Raw genomic sequence first — 11,830 nt, forward strand, 5'->3', positions numbered from 1 at the left:
GTGCAGGCATGTTCCTCAGCTCCACTCCACTGCACCATAGCAAGAGGTTTGGTGCATTTTGTCCCCGGGTCAGAGCCATTAGTATTGGGAGGGGTAATGGGCAATACTAGATGACGTCCCCCTACAGGCTGATGGGGAGGAGCATTGTGCTTAACATAAAATCTGCACATAATAAAACGACTTTGCATGAATTGTTACTGAAAAGAGGCATGTGTACAGAATACCGAAAACCATCCATGGCTACTGGTCTATCGTAATGTCCTTTCCTCCGTATATCCTAAATACTGCATTCTCCAGTACTGTAATTGAAGAACTGCGAGTGTTATAGAAAATCTTATCAAATATTGTGCCCTTGACTTCTGTGGAATTGCCGTTTGAATGGATTTGGCTTGTTCCATGTATTTTCTGTATTTCTCTTGTCCTGCTTTTTAAATACTAGGCATGTTTGGACTGGAGTAGGATTTTTGTTTGAGAAGACTGCTTGTCTTCTTTCACCCGATGTCAAAACACTCTGGCATCACAACTGGTTGTGGAGATGATTGTTCCAAAGTGGAGTAATGACTTCATGTGGAGGGAAGGGTGGTCTGGTGTCCTAGCGCTCAGGAGACTGGTCTGAGTTCCCTGGTCTGCCACAGACTTCCTGTGCGACCTTTGGCAAATCGCTGTGTCAGAGAGTTCCCCATCTGTAAAATGGGGATAAAAGCACTTCCCTACTTCATTGGGGTGTTGTGAGTGTAAATACATTAACGATTTTAAGCTCTTGAATGCTATAGTAATGGGGGTCTTATAAGCATCTAAGAGTAAGCAGGAGGACCAGATGAACTTATAAGCAGCAAAGATCCCACTGGAGTGCAAATATCTCTAGTGCTTTTAATAAAATAAATTTAAAAAAAGGTTGAGGAAGAAAACAGGTAAGAAATTGGCAGCAAACTTATTTTTTTCCTGTCCAAGAATTACTTCACTCAAGTTCTCCATTTCCGTTTTAAAAAGGCACTCATGTTCTAAGTGAACTTTATACATAACAGAATAAGATAAGCCCTGCTTTTACTGTTTGTTTTGCTGTTAGGCCAGCTACAAATGCATGCGTATTGTGAAAACCCTGATATTGTATTATGTGGAAACAAAAGTGATATGGAAGACCAGAGAACGGTGAAAGAAGAGGAGGCAAAGGAACTTGCAGAAAAATATGGGCAAGTATCTTCTTCTTGTGTTTTCAAAAAACACATTTAGTTTTGCTTTAAGGTCTGTGATGTTGCTTTGTGTATTGGAAGGCTCTTGTCAGAATGGTCATCTTGGAACACCGCAGGGACCTGTCTGATCTCGCATCCTGTCTCTGACAGAGGCAAATGCCACATGCTTTAAGCAAAGATATGCACCTTATTGTGCAATACTCCAGCATGGGGGAGGTATCTTTGTGCCCCTCTGCCCTTGCAGTAGAAAACAAAGTAAACACTTCTCTATTACTTAATGGAGAATACATTTCATTTATGAGGAGATGAAGCTGCACAGCACACCACAGAGTCCTAGAAATGGCTATAAGGCTGGAAGGGACCTCAAGAGATCATCTAGTCCATTCTCTTTTCCCCCTCTGCCCCCAACTAATGATGAGGCAGGATTAAGTATACCCTGACAGGCGTACATTTAGTCTGTCCTTAAAAACCTCCAACCTCTCTAGGTAACTTGTTCTAGCACTTAACTACCCTTAGAGTTTGAAAGGTTTTTCCTAATATCTAATCTAAATCTCTCGTGCTGCAAATTAAGCCAGTTAATTGTGTCCTACCCTCAGTGGACGTGAAGAACAATTGATCACTGTCCTATTCAGAACAGCCTCGTCTACGTATTTGAAGACTGTTATTGTGTCCCCTCTCAGCCTTCTCTTTTCTAGACTAAACATGCACAGTTCTTCAATCTTTTTTCTCATAGTTCCAACCTCTTCTAGTTCCAAACCATGTTTTCTAAACCTCTTATCATTTTTGTTATCCCCTCTGGACTCTCCAATTTATCCATGTCTTTCTTAAAAGTGCGGTGCCCAAAACTGGAAACAATAGCCCAGCTGATGTCTCACCAGTGCTGAGTAAAGCAGAACAATTAACGGCTGCCACAGTAGCAGCCAGAGCCCCGGGCAGCATGGGCCGGGTAGCACTGAAGGGCTGGCTGCAGGAGTCTGGCCCCAGCCCCGTCCCTTCTGCCCGAGGCTCTGCCCCTTCTGGGGGCCCAGAGCCGCCCCCCCCCCCTTGCCCAAGACCCCGGCTGCCCTGCGTACCGGTAAGTCTGTTAAGTTACTTTCAGCGCTGCATATGGGACTGTGTCAAAAGCCAAAATCCTGATTAATACTACCCTGTAGTATTTAGTAGGACTACAGTAGACAGAGGACCTAATTTCCTTGTGCAGTGAAACCCAAGAGTATACTGACCAAGGTTGTAAAGTCACATTTGTGCATCACATTAAATTCTGGAAGAAACTGGAGGCAGTACTAAACAGTGTCACTCTTATTTTAAAGTTAAGCTTAGCCTCACAAATTGTCAACCCCATTATTAGGGAGGAACAGAGCAAGATGGGGTTTAGTGCAATAATACTTCCTTCCTTTTTCCTGCTCTGAGTTGCATGCTTGTGTAATACTATTTGTGGGGCACTAACCTCAAGCCAGTATAGTTTTGTAACATGTACCTTTATAAAAAGGAATGGAAATTTGGGAAATGTGAAGCAGTAGATAATGTGTGTTTATATCGAAATCTTTTTGCATGCCACTTCATACATTGATATTACCTGCAGAAGGTGAAATGTCTGTTAATCTTGTGGTCAAAATACCAACTTGATCAATGTGGGAATCAAAAACTAAAGGCTGATTCATAGCTCCGATTTTACTCTGTGAGCTGCTATATGGTTCTCAATACTTGTAGGTGGATGAGGAAGGTTACTACTAATAGGAATGTTCTTACATCTTCAAAAGATGGGGTAGGAAAGAGGAGCAACCCTGCCTCACTGAGTGAACTGCTGCTGCTAACCATTCTGGATACTACTGAACATTTCCCCCCCATGCCTACTACCAGTAAATGTTGCGTTTAGAGTGGGATGTAGAGGAGACAGTCACTAGGAGACTGATTAGTCCATTATTAAATATTTAAGGCTTAGCATTTTAACAGCAGTAACTAAACCTCACAAATTAAGGGAAGACAAGCAAGAATTATCTGCATTTTACAGATGCTGTTGACCTATTAAGGTTCCCATGCATGGGAGCAAGAGAGGAGATTTTAAAAATTCCACCTATAATTTATCGGTGTAAATTTGTGCCTAAATAAATAGTAATAGGGCTCTCCCTCTACTAATCCGACAGGTGCCTTTGCCCTATGATTGCCCAGTTACCTTTGTTTCTCACAGAAATCCAGGCTCCCATTTCTCTTTAATTGTATAAACAGAAGCATAATCTTATCAACCAAAGGATTCAGGTGAAAGTCATTCGAAGCTTTTCATTCTTGCAGTCTCCACCCTTGCATTGCTGACCTTCAGCTACCTTAGCTATTTCTTCACCTAATGAGAATGGAAGATTTACGCAGTATGACAGAAGCATGTAGGTTGCTCAGCAGAGGGCCCAAGAGACAGAGTTCCTCGAGGCTCTAAAATCTCTTTAACTGAAAGGATTTCCCCTCTCATGAAATGTGTTGGTAAAACGTTACCCCACTGATTTGATCTTTTAATGGCTTAAAACTTTTTTATGGGTATAAGAAAAGGAAGAAATGCTTCTGTATTTACAGGAAGCTCAGGTAATTCTATTGCTTGTTTCAGCTCCATGATGAATTACTGAGTCATTCTTAATCATCTGCAGAAGGATCTAGCATTTCCTCCTAACACTTTTTCATGTTTAACACACAGCCCAACAGCCCAATGCTTTGCAGTGTGTATTAAATAAACCTCTCTCCAGCTTTTTGGACCTAGCACCAAGGATACTGCTAAAATCCACTTTTGGCACATGAGGGAAAGAGAGAGAGCGAGAGTGTTACTTTGAGACTTACTGCTCTAGTTATGATCAGCCCTCATCTCCATTTTAAAATGTTACTGTGTTTGTTTGTTCACAAACATGTTCAGTCAAATTAGATGACAGGAAGCTGAATGCAACTGAGCAGACTGTGTAAACCAAGACACACCATAATCACACTTTACTGGGACCAGCGGGAGGCTGCTGACTTCCTGTCAAAAGGGAGATAAGAGAGAGAAGGGTGGATATTGGAGGCAAATTGGGTACAAGTTCAGGTTCCTCTTGCTCTCTCAGCCTGCTTGATAGCCTGCTACTTTGGGGACAGTGGCTGAAACACACCTCTTATATTAGGGGCCTTACGTGGCCAGGACAGATTTTTGCAGTTATATCTTGTTTTAAAATATACTGCATAATACAGGTGCTCTGCCCTGGTGGGCCAAGTCCCTTGCTTGACTAACCACTCTCAGTATACCTTTGAACTAGGCAGCTGGGTTAGACATGATTCACTCTCAAGCCCCCTCCTAGCACACAAATAATATTCTCGTGTTTGTTTCTGCTTGATCAGGAAAGGCATTCTAGGAACAGAGACTGTTTTTTTTGTTTGTTTTTTTATCACCACCAAGCACAGTGCCTGTTAATAGAGATCCACATGTTCTTTTCAGATCCAGACCTGAAAAGACATCTTGGGAAATAGCTCTTGGGAAAAATATTCTCTGCTCCTGCAACTGCATTTCATCTTGTCATTTCCTCTGCTGTGAAATTTAGTACCTGAATACGCCTGTCCTTATTTCCATTGATAGATGCCCAATTTATTTATATACAAGTATTTTAAAAAGCAAGCTTGTCCAGTAACAACAAGGTCCTTAAGTCATTCCTCAGGCTGTCAGGATTAATTTTCATGTATGTAGTATGTTAAAAAAAAAAAGTCCATAAATTAATAGATTTTAAATTGTTCAATGGATAGTCTCCCCCATCTCCCTTTGGTCTTGTGTACACTGCTTAATTTGTCATATTGCTTATTCTTTGCATTTCATATAATCAGGAAGTAACTGGTTTTAAATGAGACAAAATGGAAGTGTCATCCATCTCTTTCCTTTCTGAACCCCTCCTTAAGTAAATTGGTTTTAAAATTCAACCACACCCCTTTGGCATTCTGAGACTGCCAAAATAGAAAGCAGACAGACAAGTTGGGTGAGGTAATTTCTTTTATTGGACCACCTTCTGTTGGCGAGAGAGACAAGCTTACACAGAGCCTGAGAGAGAGCATTAAAACACATTACCTCACCCACCTTGTGTCTCTAATATCCTGGGACCGACGTGGCTAAAACAGCAACACTGCATACAATAGAAAGCAGTAACATGTCAAGGTGGAGAAAGGAAAATGCTTTGTGTATTATAGCTTCTGAAGAGGTCTTGAAGTGGAGGTGTGATGTTGTCTGGAACAATCATTAGCTCTCTTCACTTGGGTGAAGCTGCCAGTTACACTTACAGTATTAGACATGACTTGTTGGATTCTTCTGTTGGCAATAAGAATGGCTTGGTGATTCATTACATAGCTGAAATGTAAATGACAGAATTACCTGCCCTTCCTTAAGGCAACACTTGAGATTTTTCCGAGTGTTTGCCTATTTGGTCTAGGCTGAGAATTTCACATTCCTGTGCTGAACAGTTTCCATGGGGAATATGGCAGTAGTTTACAAAGGATTAAAAGTGTACGTTTTCCACCTGAATTGATCCCAAGGAACAGTTTCAGACATCACAGCAAATCGAGAGTTTGATGTCTGTGGAAACTGTCTGTCCTGTTCCTGAAATGGATCTACTTCTTTTAATTTTCTCCTCCTCACTCCTTCAACAGCTGTGTGACCTATACATGCAGTCCCAAAAGATGTTATTGTTTTTCAATGTTATACAGTGTAAATTTTGAGGCTGTAACTTTCAGTTTTCATTACTGCAGGTACCCTTGCAGGGTGACATGCTAACTCTAGATGGAGCTGTACTTTTATGGCAAAATGACTTTGACCCAGAAGAGCAGTGTATAAAGCAATCATTAGGGCAAGTTTCCAATTATTGTCCTGGGCCACTCTCACCTGAAGGATTTATTTCAGTAGGGAAAATCTAGGATTTCACTAATATGCAGACAGTTTATTGGATTAGTATTGCAAATTATACTAGGTTTATAGTTGATACATGACAAAGGGTTCAAAAGTATGTTTGCTCGGAGAATTTTTGTCCAGCAACAGATTCAAAATATTAAGAGCACAAAGTATTTCTACCTTTTTACTAAATACATCTCCTTTATTTCATCAAATGAATATTCTTTCCCCTGTGTTTGCATCTTGTGTCAGAAGATGAATGAGTTATAAACAAGGATTTCCCCCTCTCTAGCTCTGGAACACCGCTTCAAGTGTTTAAGCAGACTTTCAGAAAGTTCACTAAATATATAAGAAGCAGGAATGTTGGGGGATAGTGGGTGGTCTCGATTACCAGGGAGTAAAAGGAGCAGCTGAGGAGGAGAAGAACACTGCACAATAGCTAAATGACTTTTGTATCCATCTTCACTACAGAGGATGTTGTAGAGACCCATACTTTTTCCTGGTAATAAGGATGAGGTATTATCAGAGACTGGAGTTGTGAAAGAGGAGGCACTGGCACAAACCTAGGCCAACTGTTAAATACCCAAGGGATCTGAGGGAACTTGCAGAGAGCTACCAAGAGAAATATGCAGGGAGTACAAGGAAACAATGAGACAGTATTGGTCAGCATGGTACGCTGTGGTCTCAGCATACCAACAGCCTAAATTTTTGTTGTCAAGTGTTTTGAAGGCATCATGGAGAGAGGAGAATTTTCAGGAGGGATTTTAAGGAGGATAATGAGGTAGCTTTTAGGATACGTATGGGAAGCTCCTCCCAAGCATGAGGGGCAGTATGGGAGAAAGCATGAGGGTGCTTGTTTAAAAATATAACAAGTGGGCAGTGGAGGCTGGCATCATGGGCTCTCTCAGATGTCATGGCAAGGAGCAGAGCTTATTGTTAGGTGAGATGTGAGTCCAAGGGGTCTTAAGTTACCTTTTCCCTCATGGACATTTTTAAAAATTAAGGGGGAAAAAATAAAAGAATTAGGATTTACTACTGCTCTGGCCAAGCTTCATTTTACTGTATCTTTTTACACAGTGTGGATCAGGATAGTGGTGAGGACAGCTGTCCTTTCACTGTTATGCCATGGCTTTTTCATGCAGGAGTTTCATTTGATTTAACCAAACAATTTCCTGTCTGCTTGGCTCTATATGGCTAATACAGTTTCCAGGGTTGAGTCCCTTCTTCCTCCTTCATCTTGGTATGTGGATTATTCTCAAGAGCTCAACTCCCCCATCACAGTCTACAGCAGAGGTGGGCAAACTATGGCCCGCGGACCCTCCTGCCCGGCCCCTGGCCCAGGAGGCTTGCCCCCGGCCCCTCCCCTGCTGTTCCCCCTCCCCTGCAGCCTCAGCTCGCCCCGCCGCTGGCGCAATGCTCTGGGCGGTGGGGCTGGGAGCTCCTGGGGCAGCGCAGCTGCAGAGCCCAGCCTGACCTGGTGCTCTGTGCTGCGTGGTAGCAGCGGCGTGGCCTGGCTCCAGCGCCGCCAGCCACCGGTGCTCCAGGCAGTGTGGTAAGGGGGCAGGGAGCAGGGGGGGTTGGATAGAGGGCAGGGGAGTTTGGGGTGGCGGTCAGGGTGCGGGGGTTTGGATAGGGTTCGGGGTGGTCAGAGAGCGGGGAACAGGGGTTGGATGGGGTAGGGGTCCTGGGAGGCCATCAGGAATGACAGGAGGGGTTGGGTGGGGTGGGGGTTCTGGGGGTGGTCAGGGGACAGGGAGCGGGGTGTGTGTGGAGGGGGGAGGAGTGCCGGGGGGGGGGGGGGGAGGGGGGGGGGGGGGGGGGGGGGGGGGGGGGGGGGGCTGGGCCACGACTCCCCTAGCCGGCCCGCCATACAATTTCCGAAACCCGATGCGGCCCTCAGGCCAAAAAGTTTGCCCGCCCCTGGTCTACAGTCTCTTTCTCCATAGTATATGGCCCTGTTGTTTTTTTGGGCCTTTTTTTTTTTGGCCATGATTCACTGTGCTGGTGACTTCTGATGCTTATTCTGGACTATTGATTGAATCCCTCCTTCACTCCTCAGTCCCAGAGCTGCCTCTTCCATCCCTTTCTGCACAGTATCCTATGAGGAATTTTCTACATTTCTTCATTTAAAGACTGGAAATTAACTGAATTTATCACTGCCTGGAGCTCCCTTATTCCTTCTGCACCTTGTCATTGTCTTTCATCAAAGCAATTGGTAGCTTCCTCTTCCTGAATGTCAGCATCTCACTTAAACCCTCTTATATCCTCTGTTATCACCACGTGCCTCTCTGTTTATGCTCTCACCACCATCATCAATCACTCTGTCTCCAGTGAATGTTCCTGCTACTGTTCACCCTTTCCTGTGGCATAGGTGGGAAGGGAAGCTTCATTTGACCCACAGATTCTTTCTGTTCCCAAGATATTATAGGGGGTTGTCCGGTGTACATCATCATCTGATAGAAGTTAAGGGAAACAACAGGGAACTTCCAGACGGTAAGGGATGGAGTGAAGGCCTTTTATGGATGGAGAATAATGCTCTTGAGACCCATTTGGGAGTAGCAGCATCCTCCGTGGGATTTGGAGCCCAGGAAATACCATAGTATTACAGTATCCAATTCACTTACTTTCCTTACTTTTTCTTTCCCTCAATTTCATTATCCGCTTCTCTCTCTCTCTCCATCGCCATATCCCTTTTCTTATTTCTGCCTAGTGTTTTCACTCTTATCTCTTTTATTCTCATCTCCATTTCCCAAGTCACCCTTTCCCATCTTTCTTCTCCAATGTGCGCAATTCAAGGTTGTCCATCCCTTTCCTTTCCCCTTTTACCACTTTCACGTGCTTTCCTCCTTCTGTTCTCTCTCTCTCCTGCTTTTTCCCCTCAACCTCAGTGCCTATCTCTGTCCCCTATCTTGCTTTCATGCCTCTTCTCCTGAGTTGCCAGTCTCCTCTTGCACCCTAAGGTCCTGAGAGGAACAGGGAATCCAGATCAGTGAAGAGACAATGACTGACCATCCCACATGCACTGCCCATTGTCTGATGTTTGCCACCGCCCCAAATCTGAATCCTTAAGTGGCCCATTCTCCCCATATTCCTTGCAGCTGCCACTCTGTGATGGAAATAGTGAGATTCACATAATGGGAGAGCCCAGGGAGGAAGCACCTAGAGCAGGAGTTGAAGAGACAGCTGTTCTCCGAAACCTTGAGGTCCTTAGGAGCCGGAGGAATACAATAGCATGAAGAGTGTTATGTCCTTGGCTCTTGGAAACTTTTGAGGGAGGGACATCCCACACGTGCAGTGGCTGTGGTACATACATTTTTTTTCTTTAATAACCATTGCCTTCGCACCAGTTCAGCTACACCCTTGGTAGCTAGTGTACAAGATCTCTTGGCAGCCCATATATGCGAGCACTCCCATTATTGCTACCACCAGTAGAGCAGTCATGGTGGGAAATTTTAAGAAAAATGCTTGTGGAGACGAGGCCCAACAGAGCAGTTGCATTTGTTTGTGGTTAAAAGAAAGGACTGGAACACAGAACTCCAGGATTTCTTTTTTCCTGGCTCACTGTGGAATTCACATAATCCACTGGTGCCTCAGTAAAATGGGGTTAATACCCACCTCACCGGGCTGTTATGAGGTTAATTAATATTTGTCCTGCTATTGCATCTCTAAGCACGTCACAAAGGGTTGCATTTCAATTTCAGCTTTTGTTGAGTTCTGTTTGATTCTGTTGACCTCTCCAGACATTCTCTAAGGAGAATGTTTTAATGCACATGGCCATAACCATATAATGCGTTCCTCCCAGGGAAGGTCTCACTTGATCTGTGATGGTGTTTTTTGTTTTGTTTTGTTTAATCCTTTACAGGATACCATATTTTGAAACAAGTGCAGCTAATGGAACTAATGTGAGCAAGGCAATTGAAACTCTGCTTGACCTTATCATGAAGCGCATGGAACGGTGCGTGGACAAGTCATGGATACCCGAGGGGGTAGTACGGTCCAATGGACACAGCTCTACTGAGCAGCTACATGAGGAGAAAGATAAAGGCAAATGTGGTTGTTGAGAAACAAACTTTATTCAACAATTAAATTAACATATTTATGTTAAAGTATAGTACAGTTGCAGCTTAATGGATTCATTTATGGACAGCTCTTACCATATGGGTATATAGTAACAAAGCTGTATTAATTATTGGTATTTGCTTTCTAACAACATTAACCATTGCTTGGCAAATGTTTAATTTATTAGCAGTTAGCCAGACATATGTTTGTTTAGGTTTGGTGCAACATTGGACACTCTCAACTTTCAGTATCTTTGACTGGTTTACCATTGTTACAGACTATGGAGGTCTTTAAGTCCAATTTGAACAGAAATGTTCCATCATTACAGCAATAATGATAAACAGCAAATTGTATGTGCCTTGCAAAAGCAGGCAAATAATTTTTCTTTGTTTTTTCATGAATTATTAGTTTCTAATGACAGGAGCTAAAATAGGGCTATTTTTATATGGAATAAAAAGCTGTCTAGAGAAATGCCAAGATGACACTTGTACAGCACTACTGCTATGCCATGCAGTCTTGAACTTGATCTTCTAAACTCCAACTGTACTATAGGAAAGATTCAATATATTATAATAGATCACCTAACATGAATTTCAAGAACATGCTGAGGCATATACATACCAAGGGCAGGTGTACACTTAAAATGCTCTATTGGTGCAGCTGTACCACTTAAGTGAAGATACTCCTACACCGATGGGCGAGAGCTTTCCTGACGGCGTAGTTAATCCATCTCCCTGTGAGGCGGTAGCTATGTCGACAGGAGAAGCTCTCTGATCGACATAGCACTGTCTACATGGGGGGTTAGGTTGGTATAACTGACTCACTCGGGTGTGGATTTTTCATACTCCTGAGCAATGTAGTTATTCCGATTATAGGTCTGTAATGTAGATCAGATCGTAGATGGAGTGTGTGTTTATGAATGCATACATTTTATATACAAACTCTTTTATGTTTTAACAGGAATTTAGGGCAAGCTAAGTGCCAGCAAAATTTCATCAGAGCTAGTGCTTTGCACTGAAATTGTTTGTACCAAGCGTACATTTGGAACATTTCTTCTTCAAATTTGGACTGACAGTTTTAATATTGGTCTTATTCTGGTGAGCTATAACTGCCTAAGATGTCAATGCTGTTTAAATTAGTATATCTGTAAATTTATAAAGCTGGTTTTCTTCTGTTTACCTCTGGGTCCTGTACATCTTGTACACATTTTGTATGTGTTTTGTTCATTCCCTTTAAAGTCTCACCTAAAGTAGAACTGAGGGAGTATGTTTTGATTATGTAAAGGAATACTCTTTTTGGTGGATGATCATTTTTATTTATCCTCAGATATGATATAAGGAATAATCAGTATTTTTTTACATTTCTTTTCAGCCTGATTATGTGATATGCCTAATAAACTGTTTTCTACTGTAGCAGGTTCATATAACTCTAAAATATTGCCAAGTAAAGTCTCAACATGCCAAATTCAGAGTCTTTTTATAGACGTCTCATAGCAATTTGTTTACAGAACTCCAAAGCTACTGCTGCTTTTAGAAATTAAATATTTATTTATTTAAAAGTGCTAGTTATTTTGGCTACCACATGCTCAGGCAAACTTCTACAGCATGAGATGTAATGTAATATATTTTTAATTAAAAAAATTGAATATGTTAAAAGGACCAAAAATGTGTACTAGAAAGGTAGCTGAGAAGAAAGTGATATCTTC

At 42.5% G+C, this 11,830-nt stretch overlaps 1 protein-coding gene across 2 annotated transcripts in view; it reads left to right on the plus strand.

The window, feature by feature from the left end:
• Window positions 1-10,916, plus strand: part of RAB27A (RAB27A, member RAS oncogene family) — a 95,575-nt gene extending 84,659 nt beyond the window's left edge. For both annotated transcript variants that reach the window (XM_026648286.2, XM_024198091.2), the window contains 2 exons: window positions 1,067-1,190; window positions 9,929-10,916. In XM_026648286.2, coding sequence (XP_026504071.1) covers window positions 1,067-1,190; window positions 9,929-10,127 — 323 coding nt within the window. In that variant the 3' untranslated portion in view covers window positions 10,128-10,916. The remainder of the gene's footprint in view (window positions 1-1,066; window positions 1,191-9,928) is intronic.
• The last annotated feature ends 914 nt before the right edge of the window (window positions 10,917-11,830 follow it).

Source organism: Terrapene carolina, unplaced genomic scaffold (assembly GCF_002925995.2).
Source record: "Terrapene carolina triunguis isolate 2854851 unplaced genomic scaffold, T_m_triunguis-2.0 Scaffold67, whole genome shotgun sequence".
NCBI classification, from domain to species: domain Eukaryota; kingdom Metazoa; phylum Chordata; order Testudines; family Emydidae; genus Terrapene; species Terrapene triunguis.